The sequence below is a fragment of the Xiphophorus maculatus genome, chromosome 1 (genome assembly GCF_002775205.1).
Source record: "Xiphophorus maculatus strain JP 163 A chromosome 1, X_maculatus-5.0-male, whole genome shotgun sequence".
NCBI classification, from domain to species: Eukaryota; Metazoa; Chordata; class Actinopteri; order Cyprinodontiformes; family Poeciliidae; genus Xiphophorus; species Xiphophorus maculatus.
Genome location: NC_036443.1, coordinates 11,308,923 through 11,332,014, shown reverse-complemented (window position 1 = coordinate 11,332,014; position 23,092 = coordinate 11,308,923). Strand labels below are relative to the sequence as shown.

General features: G+C 36.7%; 1 protein-coding gene across 1 annotated transcript; it reads left to right on the top strand.

Moving 5' to 3' along the window:
- The first annotated feature begins 160 nt into the window (after positions 1-160).
- Positions 161-20,438, top strand: LOC111608609. The gene is made up of 10 exons (XM_023333636.1): positions 161-292; positions 15,381-15,789; positions 15,906-16,011; positions 17,180-17,397; positions 17,646-17,716; positions 17,807-17,867; positions 18,202-18,246; positions 18,354-18,541; positions 19,243-19,427; positions 19,541-20,438. Exons 2-7 carry the CDS (start codon positions 15,385-15,387, stop codon positions 18,214-18,216), a joined length of 876 nt encoding a protein of 291 aa, XP_023189404.1. The 5' UTR covers positions 161-292; positions 15,381-15,384; the 3' UTR covers positions 18,217-18,246; positions 18,354-18,541; positions 19,243-19,427; positions 19,541-20,438.
- The last annotated feature ends 2,654 nt before the right edge of the window (positions 20,439-23,092 follow it).

Sequence of the window (23,092 nt, the reverse complement as noted above, 5' to 3'; positions counted from 1 at the left end):
GGAGGCGACCAGACGATCTGCTGATCTGCAGTCAGCTTAGAGGCAACTGAAGAAACCAAATATCCTCTCTGTACGAGGCGTAGGAAGAGGTCGTGAAGAGACTTCGGAGGCAAATCAGCTGAGAAAGAGAGAGGGGGGAAAAAAAAAAATAAGAGAGAAGACTACTCCGGTGTGGAAAGCTGACCTTCGGTGCACTCCAAAGAAGAAAGCTCGGCCATGGAGGAGACGCTCACCTGCAGTCGAAGCCCTTTCTCTCAGGTGTTTGGGCGCCAGGGTCAGCTGATGCAAGCCAGTAAGTGTTGATGCACACTGAACATTTTCAAACATCTTGTGCATGTTTGTTTGTTTGAGATTTGCTGCATGCATGGCCTAAATAGACTTATAGGTGATCTGGGTGTCACTTCTAATTAATTATTGTTCAAGGTAGATTATACCAAGTGGAAATGTTATGCAACGGAGGTATTTAGGGAGGCAACAGTTAAATCTGTCCCACTTTCTGCGAGAAGCATCTTTTCTTCTTTTTTTTTTAGAAGCTTTTGATGGATTCATCGCTCAGTTCTCCCAACGTTGTTTAATCTTGTCATCATAAAGAACGCAGTTCCACTTTAGCCGTGGTTTCCTCGCACGCTCGGGTTTTATATTTTCTGCTTCAGTTTCAGAGTAACGCAGAGTGACACGTTGATGTGTTAGCGCTGATAGGCTGTGAGAGAGATGTCAGGTGTGAACATGTGTGCGCTGGCGGATGGTGTGCTCACTTTCTTTCTGACTGTGATCCTTTGATCTCAGCCTGGCTGCACAAGCCACAGGTCTGACATAAAAGCAAGCGGGGGAAAAAAATCACACAGGACATTAAATAGTGGAGTGCAATAATACACCCATATTGAGTAATCCAGCTAAATGTATCATCAGTGTTCTTATTGTTCATGGTTTGTTGAGCTGGGGAGGTATCTAATGTATTGGAAGGGAGGTTTGAAGTGTTTTTGTAGTTGACAGATGTTAAGATTAAGCTGCAGCAGGACTTAAAAATATTGCCATGCAAAAGTATTCATAGCTTTTGATCTTTCACATTACAACCACAAGCCACATTGACATTTAATATGATGGAGCACAAAGTGGCACATGTCTATCTATGTGAAGGAAAAGATTTACAATTAAAAATTTGAGAAGTGTTGCTTTTCTTTGTATTCAGTACCCCTTAATCAATTCCTTGTAGAACTCCCTTTTGGTGCAATTACAGCTGGAAGTCTTTTGGGATATTGCTCTACCAGCTTTTCTCTGTCAGATTACTTGACCGTCAACAGCGGTCTTTCAGTTCTCGGTACAGATTCCTGATTGGATTTAGGCTTACAGTTTGACTGGTCCTGGTTGCTGTTGAGACTGGGATGAGATTTGGTTTCCAGCATAATTATTCAACTTGCTCTAACAAGGTTTCTTCCAGTGATTCCATGATTTTAGCTTCTTCCACCTTCCCATGGACTGTGGTTTGATACCAGTTTCATTTCTCTGCTGAAGAAACGCATCCATCTCAACATCATGGTGGTGCCACCATCAAATATTAGGGAGGATAGCATGTATTTGGGGGTAATGTGGGGCTGTTTCCATCAACTAATGGTGTTAGTTGTTTAGCCTACATGTATTTAACACATAAACATGCTATAATGTTTACTTTGTATGCTCTATACTCTATTGAAACTTTGTATTTATCAGGTAATGAGTATATTCTTCCATCTCTGTATGCTTTTAGGAATTGACTCAATCATTCTTTATATTTTAAGTTTGAAAAAGGTTTCCTGGGGCCACTTTACTACAGTAAAATGCACCCCCGGCTGATCTAATGCCAAATAATGTTGTGGTTCTTGGAGGTTTGCTGCAGATTTAAGTGATTACAAGCTTGTGTCTACTGAGCGAGTTCATCCACTGCGGTGCGGAAATGTTTTCCCTTTTCTTAGTCCTACTGAAACACGTTTACAATTTATTTATCAGATGGTGTCAAAATGAGCAAATCCTTAGTGCTTTTTCTTAATGCTCTCATCAATATTTAATGGCCTTCTTTCAGGTTGATGTTTAGGTTGCAGGAAAACAGAGGCCTTCATTTGGCCTTTCACACCACCGTAAATGGAAAAGAAAATTGAACATCAGGCATTGATTGCATGTCTTTGCTTTACTGTTTCTGTTTTACTTGATCACTTAAAGTAAAAAAAAAATATTACGAGGCAAAACTAACTTATTGGTTTTGCATCAAGTACAAAAAGCCATGTGCACAATTTTTCAAAAGCGTTTATTTTCACAGAACTTAACGGAGTTCTGTGAAACATAAGCATGCGGCGCGCTCCTTATGTTGCTTTCGAATATTACACCCAAAGTTTGCAGAGACTTAAACATTCATGCTCTGGAGCATCTTCACTGCGAGTCTAAGTGAGGAGGATTTAAACTGAAACGCCGCTCTCTGCTTCATGAAACTGGCATTACCATTGTATGTGTTGTGCTGAATTACAGTCGCTCCTGCGCTACCCCATCTTATCTATGCTCTTTGAAGCTTCTGCGGCACTGCTGCGATTTTTTTTTTTGGGGGTGTGTGAAACGGGGAGGGAAGAGGAAGGAGAGCGGTGAGAAGAGGGGCAAAAAAAAAGTGAGCAAGCTGCAAAGTGTTTGAATAAGAGATGGATGTTTTATTCTATTTTTAGCAGCTTTTTGTGGTGTAACCCAGTCGTTAAGAGACTAATCCACAACAGTGCTGAGCCACAACATTAAAAGTTAGAAGAGTAATTATTAGAGGGGTTTTTTTTTTTTTTAGATAGCTTTGGCTGTCACCCATGATTGAATCTGAAGTCCCTCTCCCAGATGCAAAGTCCTGCTTGAGCCGCGTGGAGAAAATTCATTTAACGAGTGTTGCATATGCCTGAAGACCTGAATATTAACATCCTTCTGGTGGTCTCCTGGCAGAACAAACTCTAGCCTAAATTTTTCCTTTCTCATAAAACCTTATTCACGTGGCAGAGCCAGGTGCGTAATCCGGCTTCAATTCTCCAACTCCCCACCGGTGGTGTGATTTATTCCACGTTCAGCGTTGTGATGCGCTATCAGAAATCCCTCGGCAGCTCCTGGTTGTTGGAAGAGCATTACCTTTGCTGGCTCCAAAGTAGTTGAAGAGCTCAATTAAAGTTAATTTCCCAACGCTGCTTGTATATTTTTTGTGAAGTCAGTTCGGTACAGGAGAAGAATGTTTTCTTACAGTGACGACTTGGTCTAAATTTGTCATAATGTTATAGAAATAACAGAGATTCGGTCTTCAAAGAAAACTGTCAACATGTCATTTTAAAAGCTAATTTAAGAGGAACCCTGTTTCTGCAATTGAAAAGAATCTCTTATCGCCTGGCTGGGACATTTTCAAACCACCTTCCAGTTTTTTTTTTTTGTTTTGTTTTTTTCATGGCTTTACTTCATCTGTTGGCCCAAATTTTAGGCATTAACCTTCTTTTAGTTAGAAAATAAATCAGCATGTAATGCGATTAATGTCAGACACTAATTATCTTTCCCTTGCGGTGCTTTTCCCTTTCTGTATCTATGTGTTTTGGTTGTGTGAAGCTGGTGGAAACAATTACGTAAATTGCTTTCAATTATTTTTGTCTTTCCATATTCTAAAATTAACTCTGTCATAATGCTTTGGCTCAAAGGACACAGAAGCAGATGAACTGGGAATCTGAAACAAGTCCTACCTGTAGTTGAACAAGTTTTGGCTCCTGAAAAATGACTATTTCTTTGACACTACAGTTGATTCAAAACGTCTCCATCCATAGTGAAATTGCATTTTTTAGATATTTTTGTTAAGATACATAAAATGATAAATATCAGTAAATTTTGGCCCAAAATCTTTTTACATTTCAACATAATAGAAACCCAAAAGCACACAATATAATCAACAATTGTTTGGTATAATCTGTCTGAAAAACAGTTGATCTCACCTGAAGAAAGCTTTCTTAGTTGGGGAGAGTGGATGATTGTGTTTAACTGTACAAGAAGCTTCTCATCCTAAACGTCTTTGATAATGGCATCTAAAATTGGTGCATTCTCTTGTAAATGTTCTCAGATTCAAAAATCAGAGGTACTAATAATACAATTTTTGTTTAAAAGACAGATAAACTCTGTTTTCTCAAATATCCTCTCAATACCTCAGCAAGCTGCTGGTGAACCGGCGCTCAGGTGAGCAAGATTTGAAGTTTTAATGCATGACCACTGCAGGTGTTGGACATATTTTGGTCTTCTTTGAAGTGATTAATTCCTCTGCTTCTGCCACTTATATTATGGTTCCAGCAAACTCGCTCAGATTCCTCACACCTCCTTACCTGGTGGGCTTTCCTGCAGTTAGAGATTAGCTTCACGCTGCTGGTGTTGCTAATCATGTGGACGAAGTCACGTTGCAGGAACTTTGCTTGTGTAGTTGGACTACATACTCAGTCTGGTTCCCGTTATTGCTTTTTCTATTTATATGATTCACATTTTTAGTTAGTTTTTTTTGTTTTTTTTCCCTAGAGGTACGTTTTCAATGGTTTGTGAATGGAACCAGTTGATGATAACTGGTTCTCTGTTCTGTAACAGAATATTTTTTCTCACACATCTTACTTAAATACTGATTTGCATTAAGCTCGCATTTTGCATATTATTTAGACAAATTAAGTTTTGTGAGAAAACATAATGATTCACACTACTAAGAATCTTTGACTTTGAGATAATGATACTTGATTAACTTCCAAAAATGACAGATTTAGTGATTACTTTCATGATTAGGAGACTTTTGACTTGGTGAAACATTGTAACTTGTAAAACATGTTGCACAATTTAAGAATCATGAAAGTCATTTCAGAGAACTTGCTGCTTTTGTTGCATGTTTTGCTGATGAGTATCAGTAAGCAGGATTTATTTTTTTGCTTTAGTGACTTCTTTATATGCAGTTCAGCTGCTCCCTAGTAAGTTAAACATATCACAAATTTACAGAAATTAGTTAGCAGTGATTCAGTCGATAAAAATAACTTTTTCTCCATGTATGGAGTCAGCTTAGTTGATTAAATAGTTATGTAACATCCTCAGACATACATTTTGTCTAAGTCTCTGATTGACAAGTTAGACAAGGATGAATGCAGATCATCCATCTGCACCAGTTGGCTGAGTTATCTTCACATGAGGTAAAAAAAAACATTGCACTCGCATCAGAAATTTAATCCAATCAAAATCCGACGAATTAGAAAGCTGCCCGTTGTGTCCAACTGGCCATAGTTAAAAACCTTGAAGTCTTGTAAAAAAGTTTGTATCAGGATGTTTGCGAGAATGTGTGAGGAAAGCTACTTTTATTGTCATCCTCTGACAGAAAAAAAAAAGTCACTGAAGTCACTTCTGTGGCGCACCTGGCATGGTCTGAACATTTTACATGTCGCCCTTTCCCTTTAGATCTTAGAATTGGACAACTCGAGTTTCTATTAGCCTTCAGATGAATGAGCAAGCTGTGAAAGGAACCCGACTGAGGAGTCAGCAGGCAGCCCCTCTTCCGCCTCATCCCATTTCTATCTTCCACTGAGCTGTTTTTCTAATATAAGGTTTGGATGTTTGCTCAGCCTGTCACACACGGGGGTCATTCTGAATACAAATTACGCGTGTTTAAAATTGTTACGGAGATTTCTGTCTCTATGCTTCCTCTCAGGAGGGAGCATTGGCGGGAGACTGGGTTCAGTGAGGCAGGAAATAAGCTTACAGATTTTATCTTCAGGACGACGGAGGCCATAAAAGAGGTGTTTGACAGTGTGGAGATGTGATGTTGAAGGTGTAGAAATTGCTTTGCTGTAATTACAGTTTAGCATATCTTGCTATGCAGATATAACTTTTCATGCGATCATCTGCAGTTTTTCAATGTGCAGCCTCTACAACCGTCAATAATGTCTGCATCAGTATTTAACAGCAAAATCTTATTTTGGCTATTTTTTTCAGTCTACATCCATACCTAGTCAGAATTTGTGCATGTCTACTGTGGCTAAACTACAAAAGAATGCAGTCGCTATAACTTTCAATAACAGCAAATTTCAAAAGTTATGTAGTCAGTTATCAGAATTGCTTTATACTGTAATTATTTTTTATAGCCTAGATTTTGCTCTTTTGCTTTCTGTAACTGGTAGCCTTGACTTCAGTGCAACATATTTGCAATATGTCAGCTGATTTGTTTTTGTACTTGTACTAAGGTTTAAGCTCCTGCAAATCCACTAAACTCTAAAACATTGCACTAGTTTTTTTTTTGTTGTTTTTGTTTTCCTTGACATTTATTCAGCAGCTACATAAATATGTAATCAAAGGTAAACTGAGGAAATGGTACAAAATATTGAAAGCAAAGTCGGGTGATGCAGTTAATGTACAGTATATTAATGTCTATAGAACTCTTACTGATTCTCAAGTAAGATATTCTTGTCTACAGAAATGTGAAGATGCGTCTAACTGTTTGGCCTGTAGTGAAAGATAACTGGAGAATGTTAAGTTTGTACTGTAATTCATATCTGTTAGTGGTGTGTGTTCTTTGGAATTACTTGCAGAATCAGAATCGTCCTTTATTGTCATTGTACAAATGCACAACAAAATTTGTTTCAGTGCAGCCCATCCAGGGTAGACGGGTGCCTGAGTCTGCAGCCATAAGAGGTTTTGCCCTTGCTGTGTTTTATAAGCACTTGAAGTATTTTAACTCAAATTCCATGCAGAAGATTCCAGCCAAAATGTAAAATTAGACCCTTCTTCATGTAAGGCAACATCTCTGACAGCTGCACCAACGATGCAGCAAAGTTTGAAGCAGGTTCATAAAACAACACACCAAGCCTCTTAATTATTACTAAGCAGATCAAACCTTTCTGATTATTAAAATAAAAATCACAATTTCACTCCTTTTTTAATCAATTAGGCCACAAATTGACCAACAATTGGTTAATTGGTTCATTGCACTAAATCTCAATTTAGCACACAGTTTATTTAAAAAAATTTAAGGAGTACAGATTATTTTGCATTACACGACAGCAAGGAACAAAAACCTTTTGGTGTTAGAGTACAATCTAAATCCCGTTGTAGTTCGCAGAATAATAATGATCACAGAAACATTTAATCTGGACATAAATGCTTTAGACATGACAGGGTAACAAACACAAAGCAATAGGCTGGAAATGTCTTGCAACGAGAATGATGTAATGATATCAAATGATTTTTAATGATATTTAATGATATTTAAATTAAAGACGGCAATGATTGGGAAACTTGTCAAAGAATCACTGCAATGTTGGACCTTCCTGTAAGCACAGGGAGGTCCAACAAATTACATACAAGTAATTTCCTCTGACTTTTATATTGGATTTATTCTTTGACCTAAGCAAACAACTGTGGCTCAGCAACATCCTGCTTCCAGAAGAGCTAATTGTGTGTTTTTAGATTGCAAATCTGTGTGAGAAATAAAACTGACAAACGGCCTTTTATGAGATTCGTTAGTGTCTATGTAGCTTTGAAGTGACTGATATCCGATTCAATTCAGATTTCAGCTTTTTTGATGTTTGAAGCACAGTTTAAATTTCATTAAGGCCTTAGAAGTGAGGTTCCATTTTGTTTTTCAGTCCTTTTTGTTTTTGAAGTCCATCCTACTTTTAAAAGCCAGCCCTGCAGGGATGAGGATACAGAGGGGAAGCTGAATATTAGATGTTCCTCTACACTTTAATGTTTATTACAGTGACTTACCCAAAAGTCTGTGAAAGGAAACCTTCGGAGATTTCTGGGGAAGTTGGTATGAAATATTGCATATTTAGTTTTGTTGATTAAGGAAGTCATGTCACTGTATTTATGGTGAGAACTGCTTTAAATTCAATAAATGAGTATTTTAAATACAGAGTTTATGTTGGGGAAACTTCCAGTGTCGTGATCTACATTCCTGCTGGAAGAAAAGAAGGTCCTTCCATCAAAACACCATCCAACATCGTGGCTTGACTTCTGTTGACATCAGTGGCCGACTCGTGTACAAAACTAGTCGGCTCTCTGTTGGTCTCTTCTGATCATTCTGTCAACCTGTGGTGTTGCACAGCAGCAGACCACAAACTACCAGGACTAGATGTTAACTATCAGGCAGGGAGTCACATCTGCTGGGCCATGTACTGAGAATTTGTTCAAACATACATGTTATGGCTGTTTTCTTTAACCTTTTAAACTGTTTTCCCTGCAGTCACCCTTCACTTCAGACATTACCAGCGTGTCTATGGAAATTTTTACAAGTTAAAGCTTGTTAACTTGCTAAAAAATTGACTTGTTAATTTTTATGCAATTTTTTTAAATTGTAGTCCAAAAGTAAGGGGTGCAACCAAGAGCTTTACATCTTATTTTTGTATTAAAAAGAACGTAAAACCTTCAGTCTGTCTGATTAGTAATTCAGAGTCGAGCATCAAACATCACCACTGGCCTTCATGGTGTTTCATCAGTTTCTGTAGTTAAATTGCAAGGGTTTCTTGTTTAGCTCCATTAATCTTCAGTAGCAGGTGGATGATGCTACAGGAGTTTCACAATTCCCCTGCCAATCACGTCAATCCTCGTCCTTTCCTTCAAATCCTCACTTCAGGCGCCTTTTTCTCTACATTCCAGATGATCCACCTCTGCTGAGCTTCCCTCTGTGAGCCAAGGGATCGACGATGAGTGATAAAGACTTAATCTTTAAATCTGTACACATACAAGATTACAAGGCAAAGTATAAAGAGTTTGAAGTAAAGCAATCACCCCAACAGTGGAGGAACATGAGGTGGAGAGCTTCGTACTTCACCTGCAGAATTAGCTGAAAATATTTCCTACAATGAAAAACTGACAAGTAAATTTTTTTTTTTAGATATTCCTGCCAACTTTAGCATTTTAAATTTTTTTTTTGTTGTTGTGCTTTTATGTATTTTCTGACATATCCATAACTTTTCATTTCCGCAGTGGCACCAAAATCCTACAAATCCCCACAGATTATTTGATTTATTGAGAAAATTGCTTAGGTCTTTCAGCCATTATACTTCCAACTATATAACATAATATTACATCTCAAAAAATGCATTAAACTTGCATTAATCATTATATAATGTCAGTAGGAATCTTCCAGCAAATGCTGTCATAAAATTAAGATTAGTGTAATGTTGTTTTTTTTTTCTTGTGTAGAAGCTCAACATCTTCTGCTGTAATTATATTTGAGGTCTCACTGCCTTAGGGAGTTATCTCACTCTAGCTGAGGTGTTATGTTGTCACAGCACAGCAGGCTGAAAAGTCACAGAAAGCTGACTGAAGCCTCGCATAAAGTAATAAAGCTGTTCATTAACCCGGTCGGTAAGATTCATCTGTAAGGCTGAGGACGCTATTTTAAAAGAACAATTTCCAAATGGTAATCTGTCGCCATAATTCATTTGTCCCTTCAGCTAATTCAAGCTTGCTCGATATACATTTAGCTGTTTCATAACACAAACAAGACTAAGCAAGTGTACTGCATTGTCTTGTCACAGAAATGCTGTAATGATTTTTTTGTTTCCTGATGTCAGCCAGCTTTAATGAAAATTAATTCCATTTCCCCTTTGTTGCTTAGAGCACAGAAATTTCTATCTCAGATATTAGTCTTTTTCCAGCCATTGATTACATCCTTAATAACTATATACAATGTTTTCCCAGTGGTGGGCAGCTTATGTGTGACTGTTTGCAACCCTTATGTGAATGCTAAGCTAGCCAAAGGTTCTCTGGCCACATTGCAGTTTCAGTGCTGTCAGTCATAGTTAATTTATTTGAAAATATTGAATATCATCTTTGACAGAATCATACTGGACTTTTTGAAGTTTATTGGACTGCAAGTTATTAGACTTTCAGTACTGATTGCTTCTTCTGTATGAAGACCCATTTTACGAAATTGCCTTATCGTGCTACACTTCACTGATTATGATTGATTATTAGTTTATCGGCTTTGTGCTGCTACAGCAACTGCTACTGAAACACTGCAACAATTGCCTGATAAAAATATAACTTAATCTCATGCATCACTCTGCAAATGTTGTCTATGCTAATGAAGATATACTTTCAAAATCAAATGAAAGTGAAACTGACACCATGACCTACTTTCTGTTTATTTTTGCTAATTATTTGACTACCTAGGTAGCAAATTGAAATCTTCAGATCTTGTCCTTTTGATTTAGAAAAATATACAACATAATAATACATGCCAAGATAGGATGTAGTCACTTTAATTTCCTTTTTGTGGGAAATATTTAGTCACTGCATTACACCGTAATTATGTTTCAAAGTGTATTAGAGTTCTGAAGAGCATTATTTGCATTTCTTTGTTTTTTCTGATGTCCCCTTATGACTGCAATACAGATCTAAAGTCTAATAAATTTTTGTGAATATTTCCTGCAGGGGAAATTCATGTAAATTTTTATGTTTCTTTCTTCAAGACCTTAAAGTATAATTAACTTTATTTCTTATGCTTTCTGAGCATCAGTAGTTTTCCTTTTAAATTCTCAAAGTGAAATTTGCCACTGAGCACACCACTCTGCGCTTATTGTGGTCCATTTTCACCTGTTGTGTGTTCTGCATACCTCGATTGTAACAAGTGGTTATTTGAGCTTCAGTCCCCTTTTCATCATCTGGTATGAGCATAGCGATTGTCCTGACTTTTGAGTTCAGGATTTCTTTTGTCCATACAACTTTTGTTGGGAGCGTTCTTTGTAAACTCAAGTGATGATAAAGTCCCAAAAAACTCATAGTCTCTGAAACATTCAGAACAACCAATAGCAACCATTACTTAAAAATGACTTGTATCCCCCTTTTTTCTATTATAATGCTTGGAACTTCATTAGATTGTCTTCACCATGACTAAATGCTGCCATGCATGTGGTGGCGTCACAGAGCTACTGCAGTCACAGATGCGCATTAGTGTTTCATACGTAAGGTCATTGTTACTCACCGTACACTACACGGATTAAAAAGCAGTTTAATGCTAATGGGACCGTGGTGGTTATGTTTATTTTTGAGTCTGGACAGAATTATTTTAGCATCAAAAACATCCACTAAGGTATTGGGCATTAACTTTCCAACTAACCTCTGTAAACATTGATAGTTATCCACTGGTCCTAATCTTTTAACATAACCAGACTTCATAAATACATAACGAGTGTATCCATTTACTATGGTTCTGTTATGGGAGAGCTGCGGTTAGAGACTTGTGATTAAAAAAAAATAAAATAAATTCTGAACATTCGAAGCTGCCTCACGCTACTGTATACTGTAAGTAAAATTTTTATGAAGTAATTACAGTGTCAGGAATTTAAGAGGCGCTACCTCAGTTTGGGCTCTTTGGAGCTGCAAGGAAACAGCCTTTAAATTGGATGAAAAAAATATGTAAGTATGAGCAGTTAAAAAAAGCAATAAAATATATCAAGAATTATATCTGCACATCAATAAGAAGGTACAAATCTGGCTCCTGATTTTATAGTGTCATTATGACTAGTCAACTCCATTGTTTTATTAAGCTTCTGACCAATTCTGATTTGCTTTATGTGTGGAAGTTTATGTCTATTAATGAACCCTTCAATGTGCGGATAATACAAGAGCAAATATCTCATTCATTATGCTGGCGACATTGTAATTAATTGACACTAGATAAAAATTAAATCATTGAAATTACTTTGCCTTCAGACATTTTTTAACTCTGCCCTGAAATGTCAACCAGGATACAAACCAAGCACCAGCTCTTGAAACTAGTTCACACAAAAGCAAAACAAGAAACTTGAACTAAAACACAGGTCATTTCAAACTAGCCAGGCAGCAAGCAAAATCTGTTAGTTCAAATATAGATTGAAAATACAGCAGCCAAGTCAAAAGTTATCAAAGCGCCTAACAAAGATGCAATCTGCTCACAAACACAGCTGTTTGGAAGTCAGCATTTTAAATAAGGAGGTCTCTTCTGGGATTGGCTGGACCGCCTGCTGACGATCCAGTTAATAAAGTGGAGGATGAGCCTTTAAACAGGAAGAGCCAATCTGGATGGGATCTGCACCTAATCCCCCAGCAGAGATAGCAGACAGGCAGCTCCAACTGTACCAACACTTGCAACATAAACAAAATTAAAAGAAGGAAAAAAAAATCAAATAAGGCTGTAGCAATATGCACTAAGTCATGTAAACAATGTTTTCTTTCAGCATCACTGAGTCTCGTCTCCTGAGCAAAACTCGCAAAAAATACTCAACACACAGGTCTACCAAAGTATATTTGAAACATAACAAAACGGGTTGATGGATGGCATAAAGATGTGTAGGTTTGGCTCTGGAGTGACCATTTTGTTAGATTTCCTGAGACTTAAAACTAAAAACACAGTTGGATTATGCTGTATATCTTGAGATTTTAGTATTTTAAAATGACTCGTATTTTGCAGTTTAATAATAGCCCAAATTATAGTGAGATGAAACCAACCAATCAGTCTAAACTTTTACCCTTCACCCTGGCAGATGATTTTCTTGTGTCTCTGCTTTGTGACAGCAGCTTCCAACCTCGAGGCTACATCAGCTAAATGTAAAAGAGAATTGTCTTGTCAGGTGTTAATCAAACTCTGCCCTCTTGTTCACATAAATAAATAGCATCACTTTAACCTTTGCCAGTGTTTGTTTTTTAAAAAGCATCATAAAATAGAAGGTTTTCTTAAAATTTAAATGACATTTTAAAAACTTTTTTTTTTCTTTTCAGGTGCAGGCAAATACGTATTTTCAAGTATGCATTTAAGATTAATGTAAAAGGAAAAACTGTATGCACAAGTAAATCTGCAAGTGATGTTACATTGGAATTGCAAAACTCAGACATCAATGCAGGCAACAACACCCACCCAAGTCAAAAGTTGTAATAGCAAATCCTCTTGCTCAAATATTAGTTTATAAAGCATGGTTATATGGACATTTTACAGTGAGGCTTTGTCTCCAATCAGTGGCTTGAAGCGTTAAACTGGCACCAAGTGATTTTTAAGTCTTTAACTCACATCCCTAGCAATTTGTTACCATGGTTGACCAAAGTGCTGTACAGCATGGATATAACTCGGTAGCCACAGCACAATTACAAAGCATAAAAAACACCATTAAAAACAATAATTCACGCAATGTCAATTAACCACAGATTTAAAAGGCACTGAATTAAAGTGAGTTTTCAACCGGGATTTAAAAGTCTCCTCTGCAGTAGCTTTCCTAATTTGCACAGCAGATCATTCCAGGGTTTCGGCTGTGAAGGAATAATCTCCCCTAAGTTTCAGCCGGCACCAGAAAAACTTTTTGAACCACTCAAGAAAGCTTCCATTTTACATTAACTAAAATTTAACTAATTTTAAGCCTTCCACAACTGAATGCCACCTAGCATAAATAGTATTATCCTTTTCCTAGGCTTTTAAGAGGTTTCTTTCCTTAAATCCAAGCTTTCTAGTGTATAATCTTGTTTCCAGTGGAGACGATTTGTTTTGTAGGTCAAGAGATTATACTTCCACGAAGCTCAGTCATGTTTCCTGGAATGATGAGTTTTGTAGCAGAAATCCATCCTTAATTCTGTGTTGCAAAAAAAGGCAAGCACATGTATTGAAGAGATTATTTTTAATAAGATCTTTTATTTGTCTAACAATTTACTCTGTCTGTACTGTAAGAGGTTCAGGAGGGTGCGTTGTGGACACTACGCCATCATCCATATGTGGAAGTGCTTCATGTTTTATAGGGTATTTTTAAAAATTACTTGGCTTTAAAAACAATGAAAAAGATAGTATTTTATTTGTTTCAAGTTTTTAAAAATCTTATACAATGTGATGATGCATGCTGTTCAAATTGTGTTCTGCTTTAAAAATAAGATTGAGGAAAACAAAACACCTTCTGTATGTAGAAAAACAAGGCTGCACCTCTGAGTAAAACTGTCACGGTGTTTCCAATGTTTAACTTATGGATCCATACCTGGGGATTAACAATGACAAACAAATGAACGTCTCTTTTTGAAATGAGCACAGGCAAAGATATGCACCCGCTTCGGATGTTATCATCCCATAGAATGGCGATTATCAGTGGTTATCAGCCCCATTGAATGGCCTCAGTTGGTCCCTGCTCTACCTGCTAGCAGGCTGTTATCAACCGTTATCAACCATTCTATCGGTGATAACAGCCGCTTGTCGCTAATAGAACCTTTTTTTAACCTTTTTTTAAAAACCTTTATTTATAATTTATCTGCGAATTTGAACAGGATATTAAGAATTTACTAAAAATACAAAAGCCAAACGTATCCGTCATAAGATTTTAATTAGGTATTGTAATAAACGTTACAGTATTTAAAAACAACTCACTAAAATCTAAAACCGGAGGGTTTTTTTTTCTGTTTTGTTTATTTTTGTTCGCTTTTTTAAAGACTTATATTCCCAATATGCCTTTTATTTCTTTGGATTTTTTCCAATAATTCACTCAAAATAAATGCCAAAATTTAACATACTTGGTTAATTTTATTGGATCTTTACAAGACGTGTTCTCTCAATACATGCCGTGTTTTTATCTTCCGGTCGTGCAATTATATATATATATATATATATATATATATATATATATATATATATATATATATATATATATATATATATATATATATATATATATATATATATATATATATATATATAAGCATACAATGAAATTAAAAGGTATATTCTAGAGTTATGTAGTTGTCCAACCTCTTAGCCTTCCACTAGGTGGCTGTATGTACATCCGAAGTTGCTTGCAATCCATTAATAATGATAAGAAGAAGTTAGGGTTGGCCCTAATCTTATTTTTAATTTAAAAAATTAAAAATAAAAATACGGATGGATTTGCTCATATGATTATATGAAAATCTGTGTTTGTACCATATGAAAATGTTTAATATTTGTATTAGTAGTAATAATAATAAATTACGGATTGCACCCGACAAAACATTAGAGAAGAAGAAGAAGAAGAAGCTTACGTCATTCGACGCGACACTTTCCACGGTCGGAGCTGGTGAGTAGCCCCTGAATCTGTCAAATAAAAATGTAGTAAAAAACCTCAAAAGACCGAAAGTCTACATTTATAAATCTGCTGATGGTAGTTCTATGAGTTAATGTTAGCGAGTATGTGGCACAGCATGTGTTTGTACAGATTTAGACACGTTTTTAACCCTATTTGGTAGAAAAAAAAGCTAGCTAAAGTAGCCTCTTAAAAGCCAGTCACATTCAAATGTAGCTGTCCTTCATACCTTTAATAACAATGTGCTAAAATTTTGTTTTTTTTTATTATTATTTTATGCTTCTCGGTGTTACAGTATTTCTGTCTTCTTTCTGTTCTCTCCCACTTTAGAACCATGCCTAAATATAAGAGCAGTGTCCGTTGTAAGACCAAAAAAATAAAAGTAACTCGGAAAACCATCGGTGCTCGGGCGAAATATTCCTACATTCCCTCACATGCAGGCTCATCTGATACCAACACTGTTTTTCCCTCATCACATGATATTTGTACTGAAAACTCAAAGGAAGAAGGGACCGCGTATACCAGGGCAAAAAGGAAGGAGCTGAGCCTATGGGATACACTAAAAGATCAGGTCTTGGAAGAGTCCTATAAGTCCTCCGCTCCTTTCTCTGACATGTGCTCTGTGTGCAAGAAACCTGGAGTATACCGCTGTCTGGAATGCAGCAGAAGCAGTGTTTTTTGCAAGGATTGTGTCTACACAGTACCCATAAATTCTTTGCACCTCCCTGAAAAGTGGAATGTAAGTTCATTTTTGTTGAATGTACTAATAAATATTGTAATTGATGTATAGAATGAGAATGAGTTCTTAATTGCATAAAATTCGGTTTTTCTCTGTCCTTTTTTGTGTCTCTTTAGAAAACCTGCTATGAGGCTGCTTTCCAGCAGTTGGTGTTGCATTTAAGTGGGGATCACAGTACCCATGTTGTTTACTCCAGAGATGTAAAGACTTTTGTCAACACAGGTATGTTTTTACACTATGTAATTTTTTAATTAATTAATTTTGTGTATATGTGTATGTATATATATATATATATATACTGCTCAAAAAAATAAAGGGAACACTCAAATAACACATCCTAGATCTGAATGAATGAAATATTCTCATTGAATACTTTGTTCTGTACAAAGTTCCATTTGCACAACAGCAGGTGACATTGATTGTCAATCAGTGTTGCTTCCTAAGTGGACAGTTTGATTTCACAGAAGTTTGATTTACTTGGAGTTATATTGTGTTGTTTAAGTGTTCCCTTTATTTTTTTGAGCAGTATATATATATATATATATATATATTCTACAAAATTCTAAATCTTATTTAGTAAAATTTATGTTTTCACTTTATGATTATTAATCTTGTCCCACGTGAATATATGTTTATGTGACTTTTTATTGTGGAATAACTTTTTATTCTTCTTTGTTGTTATTTATTTATACTTGGATACACAAATATAGAAAACTACATAAATACATAGATTGGAGGGGAAGCTCAGTTAAAGACAACACATGTTAAGTTAAACACAGTTAAAGTGGCAAGTCTGCGTTGGTTTGTACATGTTTAAAGAAGGGATATATCATCCATCCATTGCCTTCTGCTTATCTGGGGTCAGGTCACCCAAGTAACAGCATAATTAAGGATTCCCAGACTTCCCTCTACCCAGCCAATTGGGCCAGCTCCTAGGGTGTAATCCCAATACATCCTACACAAGTGGTGCCCAAAGTCGGTCCTCGAAGGCCAGCATTTTGCAGGTTTTAGTTCTGTCCCTGGTTTAATGCACTTGGATCCAGTGATGGCTCAGTAGAAGAACATTGACCTGCTGGAAAGGTTGTTACCACCACCACAGAGAGAACTAAAACATGCAGAATGAAGGTGCTCGAGGACGAATTTTGGTCACCCCTGTCCTATTCCATCTTAGAAGCATAGATGTGGCTCGGTGGTCCCTAAAGGGAGCAGTAATAAAAAGATCAACTCCTCATATGGATATCATGTATTTGTTATACAACTTATAAAATCGAAGTATAATTATAACACATATTGTGGACTGATTTAATTCCGAGTTCTATAAAACAGTGTATTTATTGACTCTGTGAGATAAAAAATGGAATGAATCCTTTTTCTTCCTTTGTCTTTTTAGGTCATCTCATTAATTGCACAGTTTCTTTTTGTAAATGCGAACCTGAGGTCTGCACTCTTCTGAAGTATGGCCTTTGGCCTGCTTCACCGGAGAAGCCACAGGCTGCTTTTTCAATGGCTCTTCTTGAGCTATTTGTCCATCTTTCTTTGGAGTGCCAGGTCTCTGTAGAGGGATTCATCAACACCTTACGGTGGAAAAACAATCTTACTGTTATGGAGGTAGAGAGAAAAAGATATGTCCTAGTAAATATGTCAACAATATTGCAACTTTTTTATTCTGTTTAATATATTAAATATTTCTTTAAATTAATGTCACTGATGGCATTTCCAGTAGACTAGATGTGTTATTTACTGCTTTCTCATTTAGAATTTTTTTTTTTTACAGTATTTATTTATTTATTTTTTTTACTTATGTACCTTTGGAATTAATAGATTAAACATAAGTACTGTGACTCTTTTTACTACAGGTTAATATGCTGTACAGAGCCCTAGTAGGAGAGTCTATTTCCCAGTTTCGCCATTATCACTTCCGACGAAGGTCACTAATTTTGATGTAATTTGTATTATTTCCAATTATTCACAGAGATATTGGATTGTTCAATAACATACATTGTTGACTTATCTACAGAGATTGTTCCAAGATGGAAGAGGAACTATGTGATGAAGCTGACCGAAATCAACCAGCTCAGGTATGATCCTTTTTTGAATACCAAATCAGTAGGCAGATTGGTGGTGTGTCTGTAATGATGAGGGTGCTGCAAAGGTCTGCAGTTTTCAAGACATGTAGTAAATACAAAAAAATGTAGTCAAATGTCTCGATTTGGTGGTTGTTCCATGTTCCTAACCTCACCTATGGGAAGCAGCCTCACTACTAGGCACTAACCTCAGACATGCATAAGATAATGTATAAACATTGTGAAATACTTACACAAGACTTACAATGTTGCCACATTAATGACAAAGTATTAAGTTCAGCTAATTATACAAGCTATGCCAATATAAAGTCTTTGTTTTCATTTTTAGATCCGGATCACATAAACAGGAGTCACTCATTGAAGATGAATCACAGTAAGAGACAGAAATTTGTACTCTTCTATATTTGAACAACAGTTCTCGCCTCAAGTAAAGAAACTGTGCGTTGTTTTGTTTTTTTTGTTTGTTTTTGTTGTGGTTAGGCTGGACAGGGATCTTCGAATAATTGAGAGACACCATGGTGTAAAACGAAGGTGGCTCCCTTCGGATGACATTTTCCAGAGAACACTGAGAGATGTTGACCAGGAACTTAGAGGTCAGCTGATACGACGAGCACAAAATGAAGCAAGGGAGAGGACCACTCTTCTCAACCTGAAAAGAAGATATAATGGTAACGCTACTTCTTTTCTTGACTGTATGGTCATTAGCAAAATTGAAGCTCAAAGGTCTTGTGGTTGAATCCCAGCATGTGGTAAACCTAAATTTAATCTTTATGTTATCCCTGCACCATGCATATGTTCACTCTGGGTACTTAAGCTTCTTTATGCAGTGTAAGAAGTGACTGGTTTATTCCAACTTGTCCTTTGTCATGGGTATGTGCTTTTGATGTGTATGGTTATTTATCTTTGGTGTATGAATATGTTTCTTGGGTGTATCCTGTCTTTCACCTAATGCCCGTTGTAAATAGGCACAGATAAGTGAGTATTGTAATACATCCATTTTCTAATGGACATTCAATGATCTTATGCATTACTGCAGATATTAAGTCACTGTAAGAACTATCAGTCTTTATATTCTGAGGATAACTTTTTTAAGAGTACAATTAAAATATCATTCAATTATTGGCAGTAATAGATTTTGACCTACAAACTGAGATTTCCTTATGCGAACTTTAGTGTCATGTTGAATATCTTGTGTAGAATTGGCTGCCACTACTTGTGTTCACAAAATCCAAATTGAGATAAACACTATTTCAGATGTTGACCTTTTATTATGTTTAACATACTTCAATAAATGACTATTGTATCATGTTTTCATATTGTGTTGATTGTATTATTTTTACTAGTATTTATATTTCTTCTTTCTTTACAGATGGACAGGGAGTTGCTTTAAGGCTGTCCAAGCAAGTGAATGCCTGTAACAGAAAACTGAAGAAGATTGTTACAGAGTACAATAATCTGCAGTGGCCTCCACAAACTGGCATCTTTCCATCACATTTAGAATTTCGAGAATTGTGTGATGCCTCCTCCCAGCTGTACACATTGTTTGATGAACAAGTGAGTAGAATTGATCTAAAGGTTTTATTCAACTTTCTACATGCTGTTATTCACTTTATGTTGCTACTACGCTTTAACAAGGTTCCACTTGCAATTGTTCTCTTATTTTAAAGATTGAAGATCATGGTGTTGTTCCAAAGAACCTAAAAAGTCGAGCAATAGAAGCCCTGCATTTGAAGACTAGAGCAGCTGAAGAAAAGCTTCTACTTAAGAGAGAGATGAACACTGTCATTCTTCACCTTCATCAACAACATGGACATTTAAGTTCAGCTATAAATGATACTGCAGATCCTGGTTCAAAAGCTGTACTTCATCAAAACATTATCATGTTAGAAAAGAAAATGTACAGTGCAATGAACATGTTCAAGAGGTTTATTGAAGTTGGTGCCCCTCCTCCAAATCATCACCTACCAGAGTTTAACTCTCATTCTCAAGCACTTATGTCTCCAGATCTACATTACATAGACTATGATGAAAGCATTGACGATGGAGAGGATGAAGAGGATGATGACGACAATGTTGACGAAGGAGAGAACAGCATAGATTGTGAATCATCTTCATGATTTATGGCCACTTACTGTCCTATGTGAAGAGCACATATTCCAGTATAAAAAGTTTATTGTTTGATGATTTTCATATAAGCTTTTTGTTCTAACATCTCAGTTTATTGCTTTTGATATTGTTGAGACATATCTGTTTTTTAAGTCAAGCTATATATAATCAAGGGCATTTTAGTTTTACTCATTACAGCTTTGTACTGTTAATGTTCTTGTTCAGTATGACATTGTTAATGACTAAACTTCATTTACAGTTTGAATTTAACTCTTAATTTTGAGATGCTGCATAATGTGCTTTACATAATATCTTTAAATTTGGGCACAACAACGAAATAACTAAAACGTAGTGGACAAAAATTTTGTGATGTTCATATTTGAGAAATATTTGACTGTTATCCAAGAATTACATTATTTTGAAGGGCACTACTCTGTATTAAAAATTCATTAAGAGCTACGTCAGTGTTTCTGTGATATTTCAGACAGATTTCAAAACTTACAATATGGACTATTTGTAGCCTGTGTAGGGACTTACAAACTGGTTTATTTGATTTACCTTCCTGGTTTTAGTAAGAATGCCAGCAGCACCATAATATATAATCTGCAGTTGGATGATTGACTACTTTTTTAGGAGACCCCTCACACCAGCATCCAGGTTGAGTGTTTGCTGTCTACGCGCTCCTTCCACTGCTCCACCACTCAGATGGCTGCACAGACTAGTGAGAATTATCTTACTGTTAGATTTGCATTTAGTTTTGCAACTGTAAGGACATGTACATTCCTGGTTGTTTAAAAGGTTATAGAGCAGTTAATATTAGTGTTGATGTTTGCGTTTTTCAAGAGGGCAACGCGAATATTGACGTCCTTCACACCAGATATTACATTAAAATGTAAGCACACAGCGGGACAGATCAGGCAGGAATATAAAGACAGAGAGTCTGAATAACACCAACTGTATGTCAGAAAATTCTGACATGTAGTCTTATGTGATTTGTCTCTGCTTACATAAAAAAATATATGGGCCACTATGGAAAATGGTAACAAACCATTTTGGGACCTATACTGTCTGCCCTCTTTTTTCCCTTATGGGGCCCACCTAGGTATGCCGGCTGGGGCATTATGACATAACTGTTTGTAACCTACCTGAGAAAGCGGCAACATACAGTCATATGAAAAAGTTTGGGCCCCTCTATTAATCTCAATCATTTTTATGTATAAATATTTGGGTGTTTACAAAAGCTACTTCAGTTTGATATATCTAATGGACACAGTAATATTTCTGTTTCCATTAGACACAGAAATAAATGAGGTTTATTGGACTAACAGAAAATGTGCAGTACGCATTAACAGAAAATTTGACAGCTGCAAAAATATGGGCACCTCAACAGAAAAGTGACATTAATATTTATTAGATCTGCCTTTTGCAAAAATAACAGCCTGTAGTTGCTTCCTGTAGCTTTTAATGAGTTCTTTGATCCTGTATGAAGGTATTTTTGACCATTCCTCTTTACAAAACAATTCCAGTTGAGTTAAGTGTGATGGTTGCCGAGCATGGACAGTCCGCTTCAAATCATCCCAGATGTTCAGTGATATTCAGGTCTGGACTGGGATGGCCATCCAGAACATTGCAATTGTTCCTCTGCATGAATGCCTGAGTAGATTTGGAGCAGTGTTTTGGATCATTGTCTTGCTGAAATATCCATCCCTGGCATAACTTCAACTTCGTATCAGCTTCTTGAACATTATTCTCAAGAATCTGTTAATATTGAGTGGAATCCATGTGACCCTCAACTTTAACAAGATTCCCAGTACCAGCATTGGCCACACAGCCCCAAAGCATGATGGAACCTCCACCAAATTTTACAGTGGGTAGCAAGTGTTTTTCTTGGAATGCTGTTCCCCCCCCCCCCCCCCCCCCCCCCCCCCCCCCCCCCCCCGCCATGCATAATGCCTTTTTTATGACCAAACAACTCAATCTTTGTTTCTTCAGTCCACAGGACCTTATTCCAAAATGAAGCTGGCTCGTCCAAATGTGCTTTTGCAGACCTCAAGCGGCTCTGTTTGAGGCGTAATTGCTGAAAAGGCTTCTTTTGCATCATTCTCCCATACAGCTTCTCCTTGTTAGCACATACTATCTGTAATAGTGCAGCTAAACTAAATATGAGAAAAAAGTGAAGCCCTGATCATAGTTTAAAACACTACACACTACAATTATACTCTCAATGACCATATACATTACTTTATAACAGCCTCGCACTTACAACTCACAGGGTCTTATTGTTGCGGCACACGTTCAATATTTGAAATGGAATGCGCCCCATCGCGGGTGCATTGACACACGGGGCGATGTCATGATTGAACTCACCAGTCTGAGTGGGTAGTAAATTCTGTTAAAGTAAGTAAATCACATTTTCCAGTCATAAATTGAAATTATCAGACAGAATGAAATCCTAATGTCAAATCGTATTAATAGTTTTCATTAAGCGGCAAAAAGTGTGTAACTGGTCACGTGGCGTGTCACCCATTGATAACCAATAGTAACGTGACGTTGTGGAACTACTGCATCCCACACTGGGATCTTCTCCAGCTGTGTCCTATCAACATGCCTGTCCTAACGATTTCGCGAAGGGAGAAAGTGCCTTTACCTGAACGTGTCGTCTTCTAACCTGGTCAATTTGTTTATTTAAAAGGAAAGATCTTACTCATTCTTTTGCTAAAGGGTATTATCTGTGCTACCATGTGGAAATTTTTCAAGTGCAATAGTAATGAGTTCAGCTAACATGCTCACTGATGTGTTTGTTTGATACCCAAATGTTTGTTACTATTTAAAGCACTCACATTTGACAGAATATCTTTTCAATACAAAAGCTTTTATTGATGCATTGTACATTTATCAACTGTTTAAGAAAAAACTACAGGAAATGCTAACATTGACAGATGTCAGATGTCACAACTGTGACCAAATTAGAAGTGTCTTTTTTGCAGTCCCAGTGCAGACAATTTTTCAGTTTTTCTTGAATCCACATGCCAGGTGTGACCACTGCTCACATGTGTTGCAACGTCGCCACTCACGCCACTTCTTCTTGGCATTTTTTTTCTCATCACTGAACA

Bases quoted from the DNA above. Each gene is read 5' to 3' on its own strand.
- LOC111608609 (XM_023333636.1), top strand. From the start codon at position 15,385: ATGCCTAAATATAAGAGCAGTGTCCGTTGTAAGACCAAAAAAATAAAA. The intron at 15,790-15,905 runs GTAAGTTCATTT...GTGTCTCTTTAG, and splicing joins ACCTCCCTGAAAAGTGGAAT to AAAACCTGCTATGAGGCTGC. The intron at 17,398-17,645 runs GTAGAGAGAAAA...TTTTTACTACAG, and splicing joins ACAATCTTACTGTTATGGAG to GTTAATATGCTGTACAGAGC.